This window comes from Bubalus kerabau, chromosome 20 (genome assembly GCF_029407905.1).
Source record: "Bubalus kerabau isolate K-KA32 ecotype Philippines breed swamp buffalo chromosome 20, PCC_UOA_SB_1v2, whole genome shotgun sequence".
Classification (NCBI taxonomy): domain Eukaryota; kingdom Metazoa; phylum Chordata; class Mammalia; order Artiodactyla; family Bovidae; genus Bubalus; species Bubalus kerabau.
The window spans coordinates 6,882,172-6,909,685 of record NC_073643.1 but is presented as its reverse complement, the minus strand read 5'-3'; the positions used below and the strand labels follow the sequence as shown (position 1 = coordinate 6,909,685).

Genomic DNA, 27,514 nt, shown 5'->3' with positions numbered 1-27,514 from the left:
TCCATCGAGTCAGTGACGCCATCCAGCCATCTCGTCCTCTGTCGTCCCCTTCTCCTCCTGCCCCCAATCCCTCCCAGCATCAGAGTCTTTTCCAATGAGTCAACTCTTCCGGTTGGTTAGCCTGCGGCATCCCAGAATTGGAGCCTGTAGGCTGCTGTGTGGGGCCAGGTCATGGTGAAAAAATGACGGCCTTTAGGAGGGCTCACAGCAATGAGAACTCCCCAGAACCACTGCCACCAGGGTCTTTGTCCCCACAGTAAGTCACAGCTGTGCCTCAGCCTTGCAAGAGACCGTCTAATACCAGCAGGCTCTTATGAGGTCACTGCTTTTCCCCCTGCGTCTTGCTGTGCACAAGACTCTGTGTGTGCCCTCTAAGAGTGGGGCTTCTGTTTTCCCCAGTTCTGCAAACAAACCCTGCTGACCTTCAAAGTCAGATGTTCTGGGGGCTCCTCCTCCCGTTGACAGACCGCCAGGCTGGGGAGCCTGATGTAAGGCTCAGAACGTTCATTCCTGTGGCAGAACCTCCACAATATAATTGCTTTCCAATCTGTGGGTTTCCCACCCAGCAGGTATTGGACTTGATTTTATCGCAACTGCACCCCTCTTACTTTCTTGTTATGGGCTCTTCTTTGTCTTTGGACCTATGGTATCTTTTGGTAGGTTCCACCATTTCTTTGCTGTTGATGGCTTTCAGCAGTTAGTTGTGATTTTGGTGTTTTTGTGAGAAGCAGGGAAGCTCAGTACCTTCTACTTTTCCATCTCCTGAGAGTCTCTGCACCCTTACCATTTTGAATAATGCCTGCCACACAGAAGGTACTCAAAAAACACAGGTTGGGTGAAAGAAATAATGAATTGATACATCTTCAGAGAGAAAGGGTAAAGAAGTTATCTCAGACTTTGAGGCACCGAGGCGTGTGAGGTACACATGCTACAGCATTTAACAGCTTTGGGATTCCATTAACAGACTCACAAAGTCCACCGCCGGGAACATGCTGCGGGGAGGCCACCGCTGCATGGTCCCGCCAGGCGCTTTCAGCAGGGCTTCAAGTCAAAGGCTGTTATACAGAGTAGGACTGACTACCCCTTCCGCAGTAATAATGGTAATCCTAGCTGCCACCGACTAAATAAGCTATCAGTCCTGTAGTAGGACATTTAGGGCCTGTGGGCCAGAGTCAGACCACAGGGCGTTGATTTCTGTCTCCACTATCATACTTCCTGAAGCCTCAGTTTACCCACCTGTAAAATGGGGCTAGTAACAGCACACCCTTCAAAGAACCCTTGGTAAGTGGGATGAATTGTTCCATAATGCTATTGCTTATGTAATGGTAGCTATCATTTCTTGTGGCCTTCTTCATCTGGACCAAACCTACTTCCACCAGAAAGCCTTTCATTTTTGACCACCTTCTTCACTTACGACAATCCATGTCTTGTGGTAAGGGAGCTGGACCAGCTTGCTTCCAAAGGGTGCTCTTACTATGTCTGCATGTTCTCACCTGAGAAGAATGTGGCTTCTCCAGTGTCATGCTTTCTCTTGCTCATGTTCCCTCTCTGCTGCTTGCGCAGAGAAGACACTTCCGAGGCTCACTGTTCCCTCAAGAGCTGATCTAACCCTCCTTGCCTGACCCTGCTGTCACATTGTCTTTAGCCAACCTGGGCACTCAGTCTGGTGCTCCCTGCCTTGCCTGCAAAAAAGTCTCCTTCAGTGTTCCAGGCCTCGTAAACAGCGCAAGACAAAGTCTCGTACTGAGTCCTGTGATAAATGCAGAAAAAAGCAGGCAGCGCCTGGGCCTCCAGGCCAAAAGTTTGGGCTCAGCCCTGAGAATAGAATGGGGTCCTGTTCTCCAGGCAAGAAAGCTGGGATTTCACATTCTCCCCCTGCAAGAGAGTTCCTTGATGCCTAGACTCCTGCTTCATTCAGTCAGATGTCCAGCTCCTCAGAATAACTGAGAGGGAATATCAGTGGATCTATTTTGTGAAGTAAAATACCAGTCTATAACTCACCACACTGAGGTAAGCATTTTCCACATTTCCTTTTCTGAAATGAGACTGTCCATGAAAAAGATAGTAATTTCTTATGTTGTATTTCAAGTTATACAAAGAAGTTTAAGCTTCAGGAAGGCCTTTTATATTCTGCCCTCTGTATAAATTAAAGCCTAATATCCACTAGAGTGGTATTACCTATTTTATGTGTAAAGAAAGAAATGTGTCTGAAAATGCAAATATTTAAAAAGGAAAGGGGGGAAAAGCCTGTTTCATCAGTGGACAGCAAGCTTCTCTACGGAAATCTGTGTTTGTACAACAGGGAAGAGGCAGCACATCCTAACTCCCCTTAGAAGGTCCTAACTTTAACGTATCTTCTAAGAAGATCTTTAAATATAAGAGTCTCTGAAATTAAGATTAGGCTGAAAATCTGCCTTTACAGTTTTTGACGCACACATACATGCAAAAAACAAAACAAAACAAAACAAAAAACCCAAATATAATAACACTTTTAAAAGTAGACAAAAGAGAGGGGTTATTAACACGTGAGTTCACACACTTAGTCAAGAGAAGGGCTGTCTGCTGGGCCAAAGTGAGGATAGACAAATCACTTTGATTTTGCAGCCTGATGGGAGAAACCGTACTGTGGGCTTAAGATCAAACAAAATGAGAACAGGGATGGCCTCTTTTCCGGTTCCCCAAAGCCGTCTGTTCTTATCCTAAAGGTTATGAGGATTACTGAACAAATAGGACCCTGTTCCTTCCTTGGGAAAACTTGTTTATACTGTATCCGTTTTTAGATCTTGTAAAAGCTGGTGAACTCGGTTCTTCCCCACTAGCCAGAATTCTTCCACACTCAGCAAATATCAACAGGAAAGGGCTTCAGTCACTGACGACTGTGGAAGCAGGGAGCTCAAATCAGGCCTTAAGAAGCCGGTGACACCAACAGGGGGGACGGCAGAGATGGGCTCCTGCATGTTTATAGACGATGAGCCGTTTTGAAAGGATAAGAGAGATACCAAAACCTAGGTGAATTTGTTCTGACAGTGACAGCGGCATGTCCCCTCTTTCACAGTTCACGCTGGTCTGGTCTAAGGGTTCATTTTGGAACTGTCAAAGCTTCAAGCAGAAAACGATTCTCAGTGACTGAAACTTGGTTCAACAAATTTCACTGTGCAAGGAAAAAATCAGTTACTTTTGGAAATACTGTGGGGGAAGACATCTCATGCAGAAAACCAGAAAATAACTGGGTTAGCCAGACAGGAAGTTCTATGTCCTGTGCAGGGACCCAAGGATATGGGTGATGGGACAGCAAGGCTCCCAGCCTGGCCCATCCTGGACAGTCAGCTAAGGAAGTCCTCAGCAGGAGGAATGATGAGAGCCAGCAATGATGACAACCTAATCCACCTGGAGCAAAACGCTGGAGAGTCTGGCCAGTGCCCAAAACTGACCTAAGTGACAAATACTGATAACATTAAATATCCACGGAATAAAATACCCACAATCCCATACTCATGTAAACACAGAGTAAAATGAATAAATAACAGGGGCTGGTGAGAGAAAGGACAGATATTTCCCAAGCATCTGTGAAAAATATGTAGAAGGGATAAGAAAAATAGAAAATCACCATTAAGCAAATGTTACAGTAATAATCGTCTGCAAGAACTATTAATTGACCCTAAAAATCAGCAGGTAAAATTATTATTAAAAAACAGGTCTAGTCTCCTTATTAAACAGGTGTTTAGTAGAAACAGGTCAAAGCGCCTTCCCACAAGATATGTATTAATTACACATGGAAAAGGTAGTGTCTCCCCAGGGAGAGAGCTGGGGCCGCCTTCAGCGTGTGAGGAGACGGGCCAGCAAGCACGCTGGCACACCAGCCGCGTGCGGCGCTGAGGGCACGGCACCATTTGAGGCATTCCTGCCTGGAAAGGCACGATCCCAGTCTAACCACAGGAAGGCATCAGAGCAACCCACAGTGGGAGACTGTTTATAAAATAACTGGTCTGAATTCTTGCCAAGGTCACAAAAGAAACAGGCTGAGCGACCATCACATGTTGAAGGAGACTGAGGTGGCCTGGACACCAAAGTAATGTGGAATCCCAGAGTGAATCCTGTTCCCCAATTCTGGGGACTTGGTTTAGGTAAGATGTTAACAGGAGGGGTAGCTGGGTGAAGAGCATATGGGAACTCCCTGTACTACTCACGCAATGATTCTGTGAGTCTAAAATTATTATGAAACAAAGGGTTAAACATAAAATTGGAGTTAGCCTGGCTTGACTTAGCATCCCACCAGGACAGGGTTAGGATATATACACTTCTAAGGTGAGACCTCAGATCCTGACGGTAACCGCTGAGAGAAGGCCCAGAAAAGGATGAAGTGGTGTGGACATCAGCCATGCCCATCTCCAGGAAGATGAGGGGACAATGCCCTCTAAAACATGACATCCCCGGTACCCCTGAAGAATGCTGCATTCATTCCTCAATAACCTCTCTTCTCTAGATTTTTCAAAACCTAAACAAATCCGTCAAACCATTCTGCTTGTTTTCTCCAGCAAAGGAAAGTTAAGTCCATAAAAGTAAATTTTAAGTAAAATCTATTTTCTGGACCTTTTAATTCTGAAAAACCTTAAAAAAATCAGATAATTTTCTGAATCAAAGAAGAAATGAATTCTTATAAATATTATTAGTGTTCCTCTCTTGCTAGATCTGTAGATACCAGTGGAGAGATGGGTCCAGGGAAAAGTAATTATATACTTCAGGAAAGGAGATAAAATGCTTTATGCTCCGAACCTGGCTTTCAGCTACGGAACTAAGGCGTGATTCCACATCATGCTGGAATATCTGTGTCCTACCAGATCTCACACAGCTCTTCCGTATCCCTGAACTCGTGCTGAAGCAATGAGCACAGCATCATTTGGAGGTCCACCAGGATGGTGGTCCACGCCTACCTCCCACTGCGTTGCAGCGAGACGTCATCTCCCAGAGCACCAGGGCCATGGAGTAGACATCAGTCTGCTTGAAGGACTCCACGTTCTCCAGATTCATCCTGGACTCGAGGACCTCTGGAGCCATGTATCTCGCCGTTCCCACCTAAAGAAGAACACACACGGAGGCCCGTCATCCAACTCCAACCGCAGGTCTGCTTTCAAAATACAGCTGACGCTTGGACCCCTACGTGAGTAGTTAGTTGGTCTTTAAAAACCATGATGCTTTTTAAGATAATGAGACCTGCATAGAAAGGTAGAGCTTATGCAATTTTTAAAAAAATAGGTTGTCTCTCCCTGAAAAACCTTGAAAGAATATAAAGAACAAATGCCAAAATAAGGAAATGGCAAAGTGCAGAGCTGCTGTGTCCAGGCTCAGGACACAAGATCATCATACCACGTGTGCAATAACGTCCTTGCAGAGACCCTGAGACCACACTGGTGACGGACACGTTCAGTGTTTTTCCAAATTAAATATCTTTTCATTCTCGAAACTCCAAGATACGAGGTGAAAATAATAATTGCCAGGATCCTTTTTGTCCCCTGAGGGTTGCGTTAGTCTTCTTTGTTCACCCCCTGGTACGTTCTAGTGTGCCGAGGATGTCATATAATTACATAAAAGCTCTGCTGAGTGGAACTATACAGAAGTATTTCCACTACAAGCTCAAATCTGGTCATTTTATAATTTTGATAGGCATGCTGTGTGATTTTATCTGACAGTGTGAAAACACTGTGATACATAGGAAAAAAGAAAAAAATATTTCTAAGAAAAAAATCATTTGAGTGAGTGATAATGCAGCTTGTATAGACTGACTAAATAACAGCGATGTCCTACCTTCCCAAGGATTCAGGGGAATGTCAAGTGAGTTGATAATATTACTCCAAAATAATGCTTTTTATTGTCATGCATTAGAAGACAAGTTTCTTTTTAATAAGTCACTCCACGACTGGTCACCCTGGCACATTGATTCATCTGAGTTTCAACGTGTTCATCTCCTCACTGGATGTGCACCCCTGGAGGGCTGCCTGAGCAGTGACGAGATGCTCCAAAAGCACAACCCTCAGCCTGGTCAGAGGAGGCAACGATGCTCCCAAGACTTTACTCTGAGTCACAGCCACGCTTCTGGTGTGTGAAACACGGGGCCCATCTTTTATAAAGCATGACAATGCTGTGTGCTGTGTGCTAAGTCGCTCAGTCGTGTCTGACTCTTGCAACCCCATGGACGGTAGCCCGCCAGGCTCCTCTGTCCATGGGATTCTCTAGGCGAGAATGCTGGCGTGGGTTGCCTTTTCCTTCTCCAGGGGACCTTCCTGGCGGGTTGCCTTTTCCTTCTCCAGGGGACCTTCCTGGCCTAGGGACTGAACCCAAGTCTCTTATGTCTCCTGCACTGGCAGGTGGGTTCTTTACCATAGTGCCACCTGGGGCACCCACTGGTAACATTAAAAGGTTTCCATTTTAATCTGTGAGATGTTTCAAAAGAAGAACTCTCCCTTCACCCAGTCAGTCACTCACTCTATAGATACTTATTGGTCTCTTTGCCTGTTCAAGGCCTTGTGTTGGATGTGACCAAATGTATGTGGATTTGGACTTCAAGGAGACTGCCTTCTAAAATGGTTAAAAAAAAAAAAAAAAAAAAGGCAACATAAGGACCAAAAGTACAGAGCAGAAAGAGGCTGAGTACAACCCTAAGGAAAAAGAAATACTAGCAGTGCTTGAAGCAAAGAAAAAAAGTCTAAATGGACGAGAAATGAGGACTGACTCAAGGAGAAAATGGCTGTGCTAGACTGGGAAGGGTCTGAGAGCCAGGTAGAGAAGTGCTGCTGGCTGTCGGAAGCACCCTGGCAGGAGAGCAGGGCGCTTCCTGGGCTGAGAGGATCCCCTGGGCGAGGTCAGAGTGCAGGGCAGAAGGAGCGCAAGCGGGAGGGGCAGAAGGAGCGCAAGCGGGAGGGGCGGATGGAGCACGAGCGGGAGGGACGCCAGCAGCGAGGGGCAGGGCCACCCTACCTGCCCACTGTTGGCCTACCTGCCCACTGTTGGCCAGGTCATCCACCGACAGGGTGGGGTCCAGCCGCAGTGAGAGCCCGAAGTCACAGAGGCAGCAGGTGAGGTCGCCCTTGACCAGGATGTTGGAGCTCTTGAGGTCCCTGTGCACGATGGGCATCTTGGGCCGGCCGCACAGGGTGTGGTCGCTATGCAGGTGCGCGATGCCGCGGGCCAGCGAGCCGCCCAGCCGGCGCAGGTCCTCCCAGCTGATGACATGGCGCGTCAGGTACTCCTGCAGGTTGCCCTTGGCGTGGAAGGCAGTGATGAGCCAGTACTGCTTGCCCAGCTCCGTCTTGCGCTCCTCCGCCGTCAGAAACTGCAGGATGTTCTCGTGCTTGAGGTTGATGTCCGAGAAGATGTCCTTCTCCGTCTTCCAGGAGGCATACTCCTCGTAGGGGAAGATCTTGACGGCCACGGTCTCGAACTGCTCAGACGTGTTCTGCTTCAGCTTGGCCTTGTAGACCTCGGCGAAGCGCCCCTTGCCCACCAGGGTGTCCAGCTCGATGGGCAGCAGCTCCGTGTTGTGGTTGATGTTGTTGGCGCAGGTGGAGCTGATGTCGGAGCGGTCGTCCTCCAGGATGATGGCCAGGTGCTCGCTGAACTCCATCAGCTTGCGCGGCTTGCCCGAGTCCCAGGCCGGGCTCAGCTTCTGCTGCCGGTGGATGCGGTAGCAGTAGAAAGTGACGATGACGGCGATGGCGATGCCCAGCGGCGGCAGGAGGCTGACGCCTGTCACTTGGAAGATGACCAGCAGCAAGTCGGGGTTACTGCTGGTGTACTCTGAAGTGGAAACAGAGAAGGAGCGGGTCAGCAGGTGTGGCCTGGGAAGAAGTGGTCCACGCCCCAGGCACTGTGGGCTTTACCATCAGCACAGTTGTCATGGACACGGTATGGTAAGTTTTTATTCCAGGCATGGATGCTTGGGTGTGCTTGTCCATCTGGCCATCTAGTCAACGTCTTTTACTCTTCCCTCAAAACTTAGCTGGGAAATCGAAATTCACCATCAACCAATCAGAATTGAGAACAAGCTGATTTACAAGCTGAGAACAAGGCCCTCCTCACTGGCCTTTAAAAATGCTTTGCTGGCTCCATTCGCAATAGTCAGGACTTAAAAATAACCTAAATGTCCATCAACAGATGAATGGATAAAGATGTACATATATACCATGAAATATTACTCAGCCATAAGAAAGAATGAAATAATGCCACTGCCAGATACATGGATGGACTTCGAGATTATCATACTAAGCGAAGACAAATATCATATGATATCCCTTACATGTGGGATCTACAGCATGGCACAAATGAACCCACCTACAAAACAGAAACACACTCACAGACACAGACTTAGGGTTCCCAAGAAGGGATGGAGAGGGGTGGAGTGCGAGTCTGGGTTAAGCAGATGCAAACTGTTATACACGGGATAAGCAAACTCCTACCATAGCACAGGGAACTGTGTTCAACATCCTGTGTCAAACCATAACGGAGAACAGTAGGAAAAAGAACACACACACATGTATGTATATATAACTGAGGCACTTTGCTATACGGAATTAACACTGTAAATTGACTATACTTCAATAAAATTTTTAAAAACAGGAAGAAGGAAAAATTTGGTGATTGAATCTTGAAAACCTAAGTTTTTACTCACACTGGCAGGCTGCATGGGACCCCAGGGTAGGTGGGACTAGAGGCTGAAGTGTGATGGGACAAAATGGTTGCAGGAAAAGATTGAACTACAGGAGAAATAGAAACTCTTGTAGAGATATGGATGGTGCCTGTTACCCAGCAAAGAATGAGCCTAGAGATCAAGACTGAGGGGACAGATAAAATGATACTGATGCAGTATCAGCATCAGATACTGCAGCAGATGCTGCAGAAAATAACATTCCTCTCCTGTAACTCCACCTCTACTATCTGGACTATCCAATGGGAATGTTTTCTTCAAGTGGACACCTGTCTGTAACAACATAAGATGTCTTATAAATAAACGTGTTTAATTCTCTGCTTGTTCCTCCCATGAGAAAGTAAGCTCTACAGGGGTAAATCTAGAGGTACTGATCACCACACTCTACTAAGCAGCTGGCACAGGGCACTTAGTTGCTCAGCAAATGTTTCCTGTAGAAGCTGGATGAATGATTAATGAGACAACATCCCTCCCTTCTTGGATAAAGAAGATGTGGTACATATAGACAACAGAATACGACTCAACCATAAAAAAGAACGAAATGCCATTTTTGCAGCAACATGGATGGAGCTAGAGATTATCACACTAAGTAAAGTCAGACAGACAAATACAATATGTTATCACTTACATATGGAATCTGAAATATTGCACAAATGAACTTATCTATGAAACAAACAGAATCACAGACATAACAAACAGACTTGTGCTTGCCCGAGGGAGAGGGTTGGGGGAGGGATGGATTGGGAGTTTGGGGTTAGCAGGTGCAAACTAGTATGTATACGATGGATAAATAACAAAGTCCTACTGTTTGGCACAGGAAACTATTTCAATACCCTATGATAAACCATAATGGAAAAGAATATGAAAAAGGGAATGTATATATGTATATATATATTCCTTTATATATACATATTGGAATGTACATATATATGTATTCAGTTCAGTTCAGTCGCTCAGTCGTGTCCGACTCTTTGCGACCCCATGAATTGTAGCACGCCAGGCCTCCCTCACGAACTCCTGGAGTTCACTCAAACTCACGCCCATCGAGTTGGTGATGCCATCCAGCCAGTGATGCCACCCAGCCATCTCATCCTCTGTCGTCCCCTTCTCCTCCTGCCCCCAATCCCTCCCAGCATAACTGAGTTAATTTGCTGTACAGCAGAAATTAACACAACACTGTAAATCAACTAGACTTCAATTTATAAAACTCCTTCCCATTCTCCACGCTGTTCAGCAGGGGTCAGCAACTATGGCCCCAGGGTACAGGGGATGCTGTTGTTCAGCCTCAAGAGGGATGGATTTTCCATTTTTAAAGGGCTGTTTAATTAAAAAAAAAAAAAAAAAAGACACTAAGTAGTTCATACAAGAGATCACTTCTGGCCCTAACATCTACTACCTGGCCCTTTACAGAAAAAGTCTGCTCGCCCCACTTCTATTGGTGCTATTTTAACAACCTGCAATGCACCGGGGAAATCTGAAGAGCCGTCATGTTGCTCCAATGTGTATATTCTTTTATGTATGAGAAAACAACCCAATGAAAAATTTCTAAATATTAATTGCCTAATTATTTAGCTGTGTGTCCAATTCATTAAAGGGGGTAAAACATCCAAATGAACTATTCATGTATCACTGATAATTTTATTTTCCAATTCCTGTCCATTTATGAAAAAGAATATTCCTTGCTGATTTCTAGTCTTTTTCAGGTTAAAGGAAACACAGAAACAGAAATCTGAAATGTACTGATTAAAGAAGACTCTAGAAATCCCCCTTTCAATATCAGAAACCAAATGTTACGTTCCCCTCAAATTTCCTGTGATTTCTTTTTGAAAACCTACACATAAAAATTTGGTGGGGAGGGAATTATCTATTAACATCTGTCAGTCTTGAAACTTCAAAGAGGTGGTGAAAAACCCTAACAATAGCAAATCAGGCTGAAAGGAAGCTCTGGGATGTGGCTTTATCTAAACAGAAGCCACCCACACCCTCTCAGAGTTAACCCCTGAGTTGCTCCTAGAAAAACCAGCAGCTGTGGGTAGAGCAGGTACAATCAGCTTCTCCTTTACTCAGGGACCAGCAGGAAGTATTTCTTCCTGCCAACCCCCAATTACACATAGAAGAGTAAACTGAATACAAATTATATACTTCTCTGTGTGCCAAGAGTTTTATATAATATTTATATTTAATTGACAGAAAACCCTATGAGATAGATACTGCTATTATTATAAACCTCATTCTGTAGATTCTTAAACTCTGATTAGAGATGCCTGCTCTTAACCCCATGCCATGCTGTTTCTAAACTTCACATCACCGGGAGCCAATTAAGAATGCCTTTATACAAGCGCTCAATTGGATGAAGTGGCTGTCTTCACTTGGGGCTGGCCTAAGTGACTGCAGGCCGTCCACTAAGTGATCCCGGGGTGTCCAAAGGGGCACATTTGGGTGTGTAGACTGCTCCCCTCGGTTCTTCATGAAGAACCAGTGTTCCTGCCACTGTGCATTTCTCTCCTGTCTGGGAATCAGAAGTCTTACACAAGGAAGAACCTTAAACCTTTTTACTTTCTTCTCTCAGAACCCATCATCACAGGACACAGCTTGTAGGGAACTCAAGATACAATTGCTGAACTACTGGTCCTGAGGGAGGAGGCAGATGGGCCCCCCGCAGGATAAAGCAACTGGAAATTCGTTCTCTATTGACTAAAACTCCAAGACAAGAATAGCAGGACAATTAAGGGAGAAGGCTGGGCCCCGCTCAAACCACATACTTCTCATTCCGGAAGTCAGGAAACCTCCCCAACTACACAGGCACAGAAAAGCTCCCTGCAGGCCGGAGAGGGAGCAATGTCATGGGATGCTCTACCCAGAGGCCTCTTCGGTAGGATCCATCTTGGCTAAGAGATGTGTGCGCACACTTGGGAGGATCCTGAGATATACCAAATACGGACTGTGAACCAGGCAAATCAAAATGATTGGACAAAGGAAAACTGGAAAAAAAACACCCCATATAAGTGATTTAAACTGCCATGAGGACGCGACTCAGGGACTCTCCCTCTGAGTCTGCCTGTGTGTCTGTCCATGCACACTGTACTCCTTCCTGCTCATAAAACACTTTACTTGCTTCACTCTCTTCCATCTCCGTGGAAGTTCTTTTCTGCAGAGCCGAAGGGCCAGGGCCCTTGTCAGTGACCACTGGCCTAGTGGCTATGATCCGGTGCTTCGACGGCTGCAACCCAGCCCCAATCTCTGAATGGGAACCCAAGCCCCGCTGCAAGCTGTTGCAGGCCTAGGACACCCGAGATCAAGGATCAGTACTCTCCATCACCTATTTCTTGGACACACAAGTAACCAGTGCTCAGAACCTGAGGTTCACTTTACACTCCCGTGTTGCAACAGGGGACAACAGTGGCCACACCGAGTTCTGGGGTTCCTACAAAGGAGGGGACGCCTCCCAGGCGCACACAGAGGTGACTCAGCCTGGGCTCCAGAGACAGAATTCAGTGGGCTTACAGCTTACATGGGCAAAATGACACCTTTTTATTTTCTCTAATCTTTAACTAAAATTTCACATTTCCCAGCATGAGCCATGCCATGACTTTGTCACCAAGAGAAACCACAGATAATTTTATGCCATGTTAACATTTCTTGCAGAGGCCTCAACAAATCCTTTATATTCAGCACTTAGCCATTTCAGTTTGTTCCATCTGATGCTAGATCTTATTACTTAAACCATTACTATAGAGGAAGCAAAGATTACTATATCACAGATTTCTTAAATCATTTGTATGGTTTAATTGTATGACTCTAGGTTGGATTTTCTTTGAATTCCCGTGTGTGCTGTTTTAGGCATTTAAAGACATCACTGTGAAGAGATCCGCAGGCTTCGCTAGGCGTCCCAGCGTGCACGGCGCGCACAGCACCAGAGAGAAGGCATCGAGTGCTGGTCTGCCTGCCCGGGTTTCCTGGAGTGGAAACTTCCAGACGCCTCTGTTTCTGCAGGAACTGAGTAAGGGAGAAATGGTGCCAACGAGCGGTCCTCCTGGGGTGGTGTGTTGTACGCCCCAAGGACAAGGGTAGATTCTGCCCTTGTGAGGGGAGCTCTGCAGTGGAAAAGGGTGGGAAACCCTCCTCTGAACTCTGTGAAGAACGGTGGAGGTAACCAACCCCTCATGGGTTTTACTGAGCTGAATCCCAGGTCCCTCACTGTATCAGCAGCATCTCACTTTACTCCCCCAGCAGCCTTCTGTTCACTGCCTAGTTTACAGAGGAGGCTACGAGAGGAAAGGGAGGGGAAGGTGGAAAGGAGGGAAGGCAGAGTGAGCATGGGGGTGGGGAGGGGAGGAACTGAGGGGGTCCCATTTCCTTCAGGTCTGATGGCTCCAGAGCCTATGTTCTCTCCACACCACCAAGCTGTCTCCCCAGCAACGGCCCCAGCAGGCTGTTTAATAATTCCCAAAATTTCCAACCAAATGTGTCCCACATACAGGAGCCCAAGTGAGCTGCAAATAAACAGCCATTTGCAAATGTCAGAATCTTGATAAATAAATATTTTTTAAGGACAAACATCAAAGATAAATGTTAGTATGCCATAAAAACATACAAACTGGCAGAAAACCTCAAGGGGAAATTCCTTGGTACAGGTTCCTCCTGAGTAATTTAAAAGTAAACAACTGGCCTAATCCCGCACACACACACCACAATGAAAAGAGGTCACTCCCAAGCTCTTTCAAGTCCTCTGTGAGGCCCAAATCCATCGCTGCTTGCCAAAAGGAACTTAACACTGAATCTCTATAATTTATTTTTTCTTCAAAAAAATCACATAGAGAAAAAGACATTAAATTAAGGTCAAGAGTAAAAATGCCTATATGGATTGTTTAATGCATCTTGATAAAAACCAAATCAACAGAGCTAACTACTTCACTAGCTGAATTGGTTCTGCAATTCCTCTGACTCAGTGAAGCAGTCTGGGCAGAAATTTACCAAGGCACGAAGTGACCCAAGCAACAGAAAGGGCTATCAGATGCTTGCTCTCCATACGCCTCGGTGCGCTGGTGAACACGGCAAGACAACCACAGAGCTTCTTGAAGCCGGCAGTGACATCTAACCACAGAGACTTTCACATGCCAACATGTTCATCTAAAGCAACAGGATATATACGCAACTGGCTGAGAGCCAAACAAGGAAGCTGTGCTCGAGAGAGATAGGCTGGGGGGAAGGGAGAATTTCCTGTCTAAAGCCACTGGGTTAATGGTGATCTTTAAAACTACAGCTTTCATTTACTGAGAGCCTACTAAACGCCAAGCACTGGTTTCATGTGGACTATTTTGAAGTCCTGTAGCCATGCTGCTAGATCTGAATCAGGTCTCATTTCCTAGACACGTACACAGGGATCCTGTGTGTACAGCAGAGGCTGGCGTGGCAGGTCACTTCCTAGACACATGCATGGGGATCCTGTGTGTACAGCGGAGGCTGGCATGGCAGGTCACTTCCTAGACACACGCATGGGGATCCTGTGTGTACAGCGGAGGCTGGCATGGCAGGTCACTTCCTAGACACACGCATGGGGATCCTGTGTGTACAGCGGAGGCTGGCATGGCAGGTCACTTCCTAGACACACGCATGGGGATCCTGTGTGTACAGCAGAGGCTGGTGTGGCAGGTCACTTCCTAGACACGTGCACGGGGATCCTGTGCGTACAGAGGAGGCTGGTGTGGCAGGTCACTTCCTAGACACGTGCACGGGGATCCTGTGTGTACAGCAGAGGCTGGCGTGGCAGGTCACTTCCTAGACACGTGCACGGGGATCCTGTGTGTACAGAGGAGGCTGGTGTGGCAGGTCACTTCCTAGACACACACACAGGGATCTTGTGTGTACAGTGGAGGCTGGTGTGGCAGGTCACTTCCTAGACACACACACAGGGATCTTGTGTGTACAGCAGAGGCTGGCGTGGCAGGTCACTTCCTAGACACACGGGGATCCTGTGTGTACAGTGGAGGCTGGCGTGGCAGGCAGTGGCCAGCTGCAGGGGGAGTGTCCCTCAAGAGGGATGCTGATGATAGCTCCCAGGATTTTTGGCCAACAGAGGGTTCAACATGAACTTTTAGAGAAAGGACCAGACTGACTATATGGTCGAAGAGAAGGAAAGAGAGTAAAGAGAAACACTGAAATCAGAGGAATGGAAAACAAAGACACAGGAGGGATCAGCAACACTCTGGATAGACTCTGCTGCAGTGACCAACACAGCAGGTGAACCTCGGTGACATGAATCGCAGCGAAGGGCAGACAGAGGCCTGGAGGACACAGACTCTCAGGCACTGGAAAAGCTTTTGCCATTAAGTTTGAAAACTTAAACAATACTGGTCAACGTCCTAAAAATTAATATGTGTAATTTACTAAAACTGAGCCAAGAAAAACTTGAATAGTCTTACAAACATTAAAGTAATTGAGTAGTTAAAAATCTTCCTAGAGTATAACTGTAATTTTGAATCTTTTTTAAAGCCCATGAGTCACTGTCAAATTTCTTAGTACCAATGACTGGATACACATGTCAGAGTTTGTTTTTTGCAGAATTGCCAACCCCCTAAACTTCCTACAATAAAAATGCCAGTGGACTTCTTATAGAAATGTTTGACCATTGTCTCAACAAGTGGGGAACCATCAGATATATCCGGAATGTGCCTCTATGAAATCAATGGTCCACCTGTTTAAAGTCAAAGTCACAAAAAGCAAGAGACACATGGAAGAGTGAAAACAACTGAAGGCCACGGTGGTCCTTGCCTGGGTCGACAATGCCCTCACTGCTCTGGGGAAGCTGAACTGTGACTGTAATGCACCCCCACCCCCAAATACACACGGGGATGAGAAGGGGGTGAACACAAGGGGAGGGTACACAGGGGCTCACTGCTGCATTCTCTCGGCTTAGCTGAAAGCTCCGTTCTTCCCAGTAGAAACTGGGGAAGAAAGTATCCAAAAACACGTGCGCAACAATGCTCCCCTCAAAGCCCCTACTGCACACCCATCTCAGATGAAGCTGAGAGCCACCAAGCTTTCAAGGACAGGTCATTTCAATGTCACCCAAGCTCAGTAAATAGGAAAAGCACTGTGTCTCATTCTTTGAAAGCAGGACAACTAAAACCAAAGAGAATATATGAAAATTACAGAACAATCTCACTTACATACTACGATTTGAAAAACGAATTCTAAATAAAAATGGTGTGTTGTGCGGTGCTAAGTTGCTTCAGTCGTGTCTGACTCTTTGTGACCCTATGGACTGCCAAGCTCCTCGTCCATGGGATTCTCCAGGCAAGAATAACTGGAGTGAGTTGCCATGCCCTGCTCCAGGGGATCTTCCTGACCCAGGGATCAAACCCTTGTCTCTTATGTCTCCTGCATTGACATTCATGTTCTTTACCACTAGCACCAATAATAAAAATGTTAGCAATCCAAATCCAGCCAAGGCTATAAAAGTATTATTTTAAATTAAAAACAAATATGGAAATAAAACAACTCCTATCACTGACCACACTAATAATTTAAAGGAGGAAAAAAATGTATGATCCATTCGGTAGATACAGAGCAAGTATATGATAAAGCAAAAGGCCTCCATAAGGAATACATACCAACAATCTTCAGCAAACCTTATTCTAATGGGGATATTTCAAATGCAATCCTTTGAAAAATGGTTCAGGCAATGAGGCCAACTAGAGCTATTTCTACTCAACATGACTTACATCCCAACCAACCAGCACTGAGAGGCAGAATGGTGGAATGTGCCATGCCGGGTAAGAAGGTCTACCCAGACAGGCTCATCTCACCCGGTCCTTTACACCTGATCAGTGGTGTTCAGTCTCCAAATGTCACTGGGCTTGCTCATCTACTGTATGAACAGAGCCACTGACAGGCAGCTGCCTTTCTGATGATACAATTTTATGTAAGGGGTGATGTGGCATCAGGAAGACAAGCTCACAATATTAAAAGCACTCTTCATTCAGCCCAAAAACCCTATTATTTCCAAAGAGACCAACACAACGTACATTTTGTTAAAACGGCTTATTTGAGAATTTTTATCCCAAGTCTCCTGTATATCCCCAAATCATCTCTCTGCCCTGCTGTGTTTGCTGCCTGGGGTTTAAGGTCACTTTTTGTGCAGGACATTACCCAACAGTGACTGAATTTCAAATCCTGAACTCCTTGCAGCCCTTGGAAGGAAACTTCTCTTGAGCTTTCCAAGTCTACAATCTAAGGAAGGTATTGTACTTTTCGTGTTACTCCTTTGCCTCTAAACCAGACACTACACTGAGCTGAGATTCGATTTCATGATTTTCTTAATACACACTTACAAGTTGCCTTTATTGACAATTTGAAGAAAAAATTGTCAATAGAAGTCTAGGAAAAAAAAGTTCTAGACTTAAGCTAGTAATATTTTATCAGGCAATAGAAACCCCTAAGAATAATCAAAGTAGGTTCTACAATGGCAGTCCAGTGTTTGGGACTCTGTGCTTTCGTTGGCAAGGGTCCAGGTTCTATCCCTGGTTGAGAAATTAAGATCCCACAAGCCATGCAGCATGGAAAGCAAAAAACAAAACCAAAACCTGACAGTTATCATTCTGTATATTTAGAGGAAACAGCATGGTAGACGTTGGTTTTTAAGAACTTGGGATTCTGAAGCTTTTGCACAGCAAAAGAAACAAAAAGACAACCCAAGAATGGGAGAAAAGGTCTGCAAATGAAGAGACCCACAAGGGATTAATCTCTAAAATATGCAAGAGCTCGTGCAGCTCAATATTAAAAAAAAAAAAAATCAAAAAAGTGGGTGGGGGTGTTCCTGGTAGCTCAGTGGTAAAAAAATCCATCTGCCGATACAGTGGATACGGGTTCAACCTGACACAGGAGGATCCCACAGCCCGTGGAACTAAGCCTGCGTGCTGCAACTACAGAGCCTGTGCTCTGGAGCCCCAGAACCGCAACTGTGGAAGCCCATGTGTCCTGGAGCCAGTTCTCTGCAATGAGAGAAGCCCATGCACCCCAACTAGAGAAGACCCAACACAGGGATTGGGACTTCCAAAACTAAATGATTTTTTTTTTTTAATTCTAAAAAAAAAAAAAAAGAGCTAAATAGACATATCTCCAAAGAAGACATAGGTATAGCCAAAATACACATGAAAAGATGATCAGTATTTTAATTATTAAAGAAAAGCAAATCAAAACTACAATGACATACCACTTCCCATTGATCAGAATGGCCACTATCAAAAAAATCTACAAACAATAAATGCTGGAGAGGACGTGGAGAAAAGGGAACCATCCTACACTGTCGTTGGTGGGAATGTAAATTGGTAACAGCTACTATGGAGGACAGTATGGAGGTGTCTCAAAGCTACCATACAATCCGGCAATCCGACTCCTAGGCATGTATCTGGAGAAATACGTTGTCCAATGTTCACCGCGGCACTATTTACAATAGCCAAGACATGGACGCCACCACAATGTCCATCAACAGATGAGCAGTGAAAGAGGACATGCCGTGTGTGTGTGTGTGTGTGTGTGTGTGTGTGATAGAATACTACTCAGCCATTAAAAAGAATGAAATAATGCCATTTGCAGCAACATGGGTGGACCTGGAGATGATCGTACTAAGTGAAATAAGTTAGACAGAGAAAGACAAATTTCATATGATATCACTTCAGGTAGAATCTAAAAACTGATACAAATGAACAAATTAACAAAATAGAAACAGACTCCAAGATTTCAAAAATAAACTTATAGTTACCAAAGGGGAAAGTGTGGGAGAGGGATAAATTAGGAATATAGGATTAGTAGGTACAAACAATTGATACTATATATAAAACAGGTAAACAATTAAGGACCATATAGCACAGGGAACTATATTCAATACCCTGTAATAATCTACAATGGAAAAGAATGTATGTGTGTGTATATGTGTATATATAACTGAGCCACTTTGCTGCACACCTCAAACACCCACAGCACTGTAAATCAACCATACCTCAATTAAAAAAAAAAAAAAGCAAGTAGAAGTCTATGGAGGGACTCAGTCTGGATATACTAAGAGAAGAGAGGCAGGTGCTTTTTGTCTGTCTGGTTTGAATTCTGTTTTCCCAGAGGCAAAACTCAGTTTTACCACATATCTAGTGATGCTGGACCCAGTTATAATAAAGAAGATGTTGAAAGTGAACAAAAGGTGCCACCATCCCGTAAACATTTACTGGCTAAGTTCCAAGTGTGCTCACTCAACATACAAGGGAAGCATTACTGAGTCGCAGCCCTGGGCCCTAGAGGACACGGATCCCTAGAGGAAAATATACAGGCCCTCATAAGAAGCAAAGCAAACCACCTCCTTATTCTGCGACATCCACATCCTGTTAGCTTTCCTCTGTTCTTGCCCCATCTCTCCCTTACACCCTGATCCATCATACTACATATATACTTTCTAATCCGGGAGTTACTATATATACATACTTTCTAACTTGGGAGTTCCAAAATTTTGTATATTTTCTCATCTTTAAAAATACGGACAGCATGGTACAAAAAGAATCTCCTGGAACGCTGCTATTCAGGGTATGCCCTCAGACCAGTGCAGTCAGCAGGCACCACCTGGGGACTTAGGGAAACTCAGCACCTCAGCCCTGTGCTCCACTGCGGCAGCAGACCTGCGCACGACAGATCCTCTATGAGACTCACTTACACAGTCCGGTTTGAGAAGCACTGCTTCAGCGAACAGGAGAAGGCAATGGCACCCCACTCCAGTACTCTTGCCTGGAAAATCCCATGGATGGAGGATCCTGGCAGGCTGCAGTCCAGGGGGTCACTAAGAGTCAGACACGACTGAGCGACTTCACTTTCACTTTTCACTTTCATGCATTGGAGAAGGAAATGGCAACCCACTCCAGTGTTCTTGCCTGGAGAATCCCAGGGATGGGGGAGCCTGGTGGGCTGCCGTCTATGGGGTCACACAGAGTCGGACACGACTGAAACGACTTAGCAGCAGTAGCAGCTTCAGCAAACATCCCTTGGGAGTCTGCCACAGACAGGACTTGTTGGCAAAGCCCTAGGACAACCATACTCTGCCAGCCAGTGAGAAAATGGCCCATGAGAATGTTCTAGTAGAAAAACTGCAGGGGGAGTGCAGAGAGAGAGATAATTCCCTATCCATTATCTCAAGAAAAAGTAAACAAATTCAGCCAAATAGTAAAAAAACCACCTAAATTAAACAACAGAAGGCCAGGAGCTCATGCAGGGCTTAAACTTCCAGCACGTGGACAGCACTGTTTGACGCTAGACAGACTTCGAGAATACTTTTTCCCCAAATGATGGAATTCTCTCCAGCCCATGTAATTGTTTTCTTCTAACTGTACATATTTCAAAAGTAAGCTTTTGCCTCCCTCCTCACATCCCACTCCACAGTCTCCATTATTTACTTCTTCCCTTCCTCTCTCCCCCGAAAAGGGCCTTTCAGGCAGTCTACTCCAGGATGACATCTCTTCAGAACACTCCTGAGAGGTGCAGAGGAAACCTGCCATAAAGGTAACCACAGCGGGACTCCAGTCCTCTGTAAGTCACCCCATACTCTACACCCCGACAGACATCTTAGGACAAAGTCTTAACACTGGGTTATTCTAAAACACATTCTTTATAATCAGGCATGGCCTTCCCATAAGCCCACTTACCAGCTTTCCTGCTATTCTCCGAACCAAAAGACGACACAATGGCTCCCTCTTCTGTGGGATGGGAGTTCTCAAACTGTTGCTGGGCATTTAGCCCATTTCCCTCAATCAGTCACTCCTGAAAAGACCTATTTATCACGTTCATATTTATCAGACTCTAAAGTCTGCCCGCCCAGCAAGAAGCAGACACCCCATATACACTGGGTCCTTTTTCTGAGTATAAAGTGATCTGTTCTCTGGAATCATTCTTGTTCCTGAAGATTCTCTGACGTTTCACCAGACCCAGCTCTACCACGTGGAATGCAGTAGCGCAGGGCGCCCGCCGCTCTTAGCAAGGCGTGGAGACGACTCCTGGCTTGTATGCTCTTGCCTCCCTTTCACTCTCTTCACTAAGTCCCCAGTTTCAGAATGACCTGAACTCACCTCTGAACCCGCCGAGCAGATGCCAAGCCCGCTTTCTGATAAGCTGCTTACCTGCCATCACCTGTGTGAACTGACAGGCCTCGTCTCATACGTGTGTTTGGCCCAGTTTCCCACGTGGTCATTTCAGGCAGGCAGAGCCCGGGTCGTCCCCGCCAGGAGCATTCCTGCCCCTGTGTTGCTCGTCCCTCCCGCAGGAGACAGAGCCTACAAGGAGCCAGGCTCTGCCCGCGACACGGACACATCTCATGACTGTCTTTCCTCCACTGGCTGACCGCGCTCTCTGGAGCAGGATCTCCTCACCGCCTTGTCCAGGCGAGAGTCCTCCGGGCGCTCACGCAGCCTGGGCTTGGTGTAGGCCCCCTTCCCCGCTGCTGCCCCAATTCTCTCATTCTGTTCCTTGGCTGGAAAAGAACAGTCTGGGCCGTATCATCTACCCTGTCTCAGGGCCCTTCGCGTTTTCGGGAAACCTGAAGGTAGAGAGACCGGGCTGGAGTGACCCCACTATCTTCTCCAACAGGGAGGCCAGAAGGCTTTAGAAAAGCACATCAATTGTGCACATTACCAACACCTGTCTCGTTACCAAAACACCGCCATCCCCTGCCTTCCCTCTGGCTCCGCCTGAAGCACGCTCTGGCTGGTTTTCGGCCCCCACCCCTGCCATCTCTCCTCAGGGCTACAGATGAACCTGTCCGGAATGTGTCATTTCACAGGTTCTGAGGTGCCCACCCGGGCCTCGTTCTGAAGTGCTTGCTTGTGGAGTGTGGCGAGCACGGTGATAGCCTCTATAAAGGGATCCGCTATTCCCTAGGGGAGGGCTGACCCAGGTGTGTGGCCTGCTGTTCTTCTGCTCCTCTAGCCTCAAGGGCTGAATCTGGCCACTTCCTGTGGTGGCTGCCACTCTAATTGTCCCCATCCTCTTTCAGGTTATATGGGGAACAGGATGAAAAATATAAATCCCTTTGGCAGAACAAACTGTCTTGAATTCAGTGGTTTCCAACACTGGCTGCATATTAGAATATCTTGGTGAGCTGGGTTTTTTGTTTTTTTTTAATCCTGACACCAGGCCCCAGACCAATTAAGTCCGAAACTGCAGGGCTAAGACCCAGTTAATGAGTCATTTTTTAAAGCTTCTCAGGTGTTTCCAATGTGTAGCCAAGGCCCAGACCGGCCTCAGCCTGACAGGAGACTGGGATACGACCCCAGAAAAAGAGAAGTTGTGAAAAGAATTTTAATCACCAAGTGTAGGATCCATTGTTCCTGACACTGGAGCCAGCGACAGAGGTGTATATATATTTTTTAACGTAGAGAAGCAAATATGTATTGTTTCTTTAAAAGTTAATATTAGCTTTTATAAGGCATAATTATTGCTGTGAACATTGAAATTTTACATAATTAGCAATGAGCAAGAGTTATTTGAGGATCAGAAAAGGTTTTCCAAAAAACCAGTCAGCCAGATGTCCAACTAGAGGTAAATACAGCCTCTGGGGTTCAGAACGGGCGGAAATGAGGGTCAGTTTCCCAGTGGCTAGCTAACTCCAGTGTTTCTCCACTGGTGGGACACTGGGGTACTTGGAAAGGAGCAAACAGCCTCCTGGACTCTTTTCACCGTCACCCATCTGTGTGTTGTTTACAGAACACGAGGCGGTGGCTGTGAGAGGAGAGACTTGTAACAAGGCCAGCCCCATTGGCCCAAGCGTCTCACTGGTCACTCACATCCAGGGGCTGGGATTCGAGACAGACCATGTCCTTAATGGATTCCACTCGGCTGTGATTCACGTCAGAATGAGGCTCCAGGGTAGAAATATTCCCAGCCGGCAACCACACATGGCCTCAAAGCATCTTTGTTTACTTTGCTGCTTAGGGAAAAGGGAAAAAAACCTACAGAAGCCAGTTGCTTTGCCTGAAGACACTTCAAACACACGCTAAGCCTCAATGGACTGAGTCACCGTACCCTCCGGCATGTACGACCTTTATCATCTCCTTCACCAGACAAGGGCTGTACTCGGGGATTCGGGGGGTGCTTCTAAGTCATTCATGACCCAAGTCTCCTTCAGCACCGAGTCATCACCTCAAATAACTGATTTCTTTTCCCAGGAACGAGACGTGGAACTTCAATCCATAATTGTCTTTCTCATCTAACAACTTTTCTCCACCGGGTTTCCACACTTACATTTTTCCTTTTGCTTTGAGACCAGAAAGTAAATCTGCTTTGTTTTCCTTGAAACAAAAAGGCCCAGCTGGCGAGCCGGCTATTTTGAGTGGCGAGGGCACGCTCACGGGCAGCAGCACACCCAGGGCCGCCCGGCACCAGCATTCTGCTGCTGCTGCTTTACCGCCAGAAACTCGGCGCTTCCCCACGGAACCAGCCCCTGCATGCTGGAGCAGAAGGAACGCAAAGTGAGACTGGAAAGGAAGGAGGCAGCACGTCCCAGCCCTCCCTGCCTCACAAACCAAGACGCGTCCACAGAGCACGCAAGGCACGTGGTCCACACCCAGAGTGGGTCTGCTGGGTGGCGGGAAGCGACAGGATTAAGGTCACACAGGTCCACGGGGACCCAGCTGGCTGAGATGATCTGCTAGCAAGTTAAACAGAGACAGGAAACCGCGTGTCTGATACTGTAAAAAAAAAAGTCATCTGTCTTCCTGCCAGCTTTAGGCTTGCAAACCAAAGAGTCTGTTTTCATTTAAAAGAAACTCGACAACAATGAGAGGAGAGAAGGAGACTGTGGCTACCAGGAGCCCCTGCCCCTTGCGCTCGGCCTCTGGGGTACCTCGCGGCCTGCAGGCAGCTCACGGGCGGCCGGCAGCACTCAAGTCGCTGCGTGGAGGCTGCATCGCTGTTTAACCACATCTGGTGAACTCTGAGTCAGAGTGGTTTCTAGAGCCCCGGTTTCTAAGTTAATTAGATATAACTGACGTATTTACTGACAGTTCCATCCTGTAAAAATATAAAATCTCATGCAACCTAGAGATAGATGCAGTCAGGGGAAAGGCCAAGAGAAATTAAGAATGGGAGCTGGAACCAAGACAAATGGACAGTAGATGTAGGAAAACTGGCAAACGGGTGATGTCAGTCCACAAAGTCCACACCAACATACTTGCCAGAGCATGCCTCAAACTTTTCTGGTAGTCAGCACTGTAGGGAGAAATACAGTAAAACGTGATATCCACATCAGGGGCTGGCCCGAAGCCGTGTTTTGTAAATAAAGTTTTATTGGAACACAGCCGTGTCCAACTTGTTTACATACTGCCTGTGGCTGCAACAGAGACTCCCTGGCCTGTGAAGCCCCAAATAATCAGGAACTGGTCCTTTAGCAAATACGTTTGCTGATCCCTGCTCTATCTGAAGCTCTCTATGCTTCAAGCTGTCCTGAAGATCAGAAGCAAATATACCCTCATGAAGGGAATACTCTTTCCAAGGCAGAGAGCTGAGAGAAATTTCTGCCGGCTTCCTCAGCAAGGTGACAATGTAGAGAATAGTTTCCTCAACAGCGTTCTTGACAGATTTCCTCTGATTCCCAGGGCTGCTGCTGCTGATGGACAATACCTATACACGTGTCTGCTGAAGGAATTTTCTGGAAGGAGAACGCAACACAACATTGGTACAAAGCGCCTCACTCCTCTGGCTAAATCCAAAGACAAGATCCAAATGGATCAAAGGAAAGAGCAGTGACTCTTTACAGCCAGAACGTATCGCATACTTGCTCTCTGCCAGGCCTTATTCTACGTTCCACACATGAATAAACACGTTTATCCTCACAGAAATCCTATTCAAAGTGAGCACAGTTTTCTATCCCCATTTTTCAGAGGGGAAAACTGAAACTGTTTCATCCAAGGACAAACCACTTATAAATGGCTTAGCTGGGATCTGAACCCAGAAAATCTCACTGGGGAGACCACGATCGTCTCAAAAGATGAGCATCCCACTAGTCATCATTTGTGAAGATCAGTCCTCTCACAAGCCCGTGAACGATACAGCCTCTGGTTGAGCTGCCTGCCTCGGACTGGCTGAATGGGAAGCCTGGGTGCAGTTCAGTGACCAGATGTGTATCCATAGCCTTGCACGGGGTGAGACAGTTGTTAACAAGCAACCCTCCCACCCCCGAACATGGGAGGTTGATGGTATTCCCTCAAAAACAGACCAAATTATCCAACTCTCCCATAGACAAAAGGTGGAGACCCACCTGTGAAATCTTGGGAAATTTACATCACTCTCTAAAAACCCATTTCTTTGTGGGTAAAATGAAAAGTTTGGACGAGCTAACTGCATGGGCTTCGTTTCAGCATAAAAAAGCTATGAGCCTAAAAAGGACCAAGATGACAAGTGCTGGCAAGAACGTGAGGAGAAGGGAACCCCCTACACTGTTGATGGGAATGTAAACCCGTGCAGTCACTGTGGAGAACAGTACGGAGGTTCCTCAAAACAAGAAAAACAGAATTTCCATTTGATCCAGCAATTCCACTCCTGGGTATTTAGCCAAAGGAATAAAAACAGGATCTCAATGAGATACCTGTACTCCCATATTCACTGCAGCATCATTAATAATCAGCAAGATATGCAAGCAACCCACGTGTCCGTTAAGGGATGCATGGATAAAGATGTGGTGTGTATATACAATGGAGTAGTATTCAGCCACAAAAAAGACAGGAATCCTGCCATTTGTAACATTACAGACAGACTTTGAGGACATTATGCAAAATGAAATAAGCCAGACAGAAAGACAAATACCTCGTGGTATAATTTACATGTGGAATCTCAAAAAAAAAAAAAAGCTAACTCATAAAAACAGAGAGAAAAATGGTTGTAGATTGCAGTGTTATAGTTAGTGCTTTTTAACCACGTTAGAAATAAATTTAGGTCCAACTGAATCCAAGAATACACACATTTAACATAAGCAAAATAAATGTGAAAAAGTCAGCCAAAAAAAAAAAAAAATGGTGGTTGCCATGGGCTGGAGGATGGGGGAATAGGGAGAGGTTGTTAAAAGGGTACAAACTGTCAGCTCTAAGAAGAATGAGTATTGAGGATCTGGTGTAAAACATGGTGACTACAGTTGATAACATTAGTCTACAACTGAAATTTACTAAGAGAGTAGAACTTAAATGATCTCACACACAAGACAAATATGTGAGGTGATGGATATGTGAATTGCCTAGGTGGAGGGGTGGGGAGTGGAAATCCTTTCACAAAGTATATGTGTATCAAGTCACCATGATGTATGCTATAAATATGTACAACTTTATTTGTTAAATATACCTGAGTAAATTTGAAAAATTGGTACAGTATGATGTCAAAAAATTTATGCCTGTAGGACACGAAGCCACGCACCTGAAAGCAGTTAGCACAGGCAGACCGGCCACACCAGGCTCCTACCCGGAGAAAGGCCACTGCTACCGCTGTCCCAGGAATTTTCACAGCCTGGGTTTCGGGCATGCTGCACGCCAGTTAAGAAGGGGGTGGACCTCTGGCCTTGAAACCAAACTTTTCAGAGTCCAGGCTTGAGGTTACTGCTAATGCCCTTTCCCACATGGCCAAGGGGCCTTGCCATTTCCAGAAGTTCAGCTCTAAGTCAGGAGGAGAATGGGATGGCCAGGGATCCAGCCACAGGGGCTGGAAGTAGGGCAGAGGCGTGCCTCCTTCAACCTGCCACGAGTTACCTTCTCACCCCCTCAGATGAACATAATAGACAATTGAGGAGCAAAATGATGCAGGCGAACCCCTTTAATGCCTCTCTACTCCTTGTCCATTCTAAAGGAGATCAGCCCTGGGATTTCTTTGGAGGGAATGATGCTGACGCTGAAACTCCAGTACTTTGGCCACCTCATGCGAAGAGTTGACTCATCGGAAAAGACTCTGATGCTGGGAGGCATTGGGGGCAGGAGGAGAAGGGGACGACAGAGGATGAGATTGCTGGATGGCATCACTGACTCGATGGACGTGAGTCTGAGTGAACTCCAGGAGTTGGTGATGGACAGGGAGGCCTGGCGTGCTGCAATTCATGGGGTCACAAAGAGTCAGACATGACTGAGCAACTGAACTGAACTCCTTGTCCAGGGTTCCTCAGGCTACCTAACAGCTCCCTTGGAGATCCAGTTCAGAACAGCATCTTGTGAAATGCATCCTGAAGGCATTCCTACATGTCTTCCTGCTTTAGGCAATAGTATGGTTACAATTCCACAGAAAAAGTAATGTGAACATTATCATAAAAACCAAAGAAATATTCCTGAAAAGGCACCTCACCTTCTCTACGTGGAGCTCCATGCTGGCACAAAGTCTGTGGAGTACACACACACACACACACACACACACACACACAAATGTCTTCACTATCACTATGGAAAAACACTTCCATTTCATTGGGGAATTCTGTCACATGAAAAGACTGAGTAAAGCTTACTTAGCTCATTTCCAAATGACAAGGTTTAAGATCAACTATATCTTTCTTGGGTTGACTGATTAGTTTGGCAATGTTACCAAAACGTCCATCAACACATGAACGGATAAAGAGGTGGTACACATATATAAATGAGTATTACTCATCCATAAAAAAGAATGAATAATGCCATTTGCAGCACCCTGGATGCAGAGTTCCAAAGAATAGCAAGGAGAGATAAGAAAGCCTTCCTCAGTGATCAGTGCAAAGAAACAGAGGAAACCAACAGACTGGGAAAGACTAGAGATCTCTTCAAGAAAATTAGAGATACCAAGGGAACA

General features: G+C 46.0%; 1 protein-coding gene across 1 annotated transcript in view; it reads right to left on the bottom strand.

Annotated features, from left to right (window-relative positions):
- Positions 1–27,514, bottom strand: part of TGFBR2 (transforming growth factor beta receptor 2) — a 92,595-nt gene that overhangs the window by 17,638 nt on the left and 47,443 nt on the right. The window contains exons 4-5 of the mRNA XM_055558314.1: positions 6,992–7,791; positions 4,932–5,073 (exon numbers count right to left, since the gene is read on the bottom strand). Coding sequence (XP_055414289.1) covers positions 4,932–5,073; positions 6,992–7,791 — 942 coding nt within the window. The remainder of the gene's footprint in view (positions 1–4,931; positions 5,074–6,991; positions 7,792–27,514) is intronic.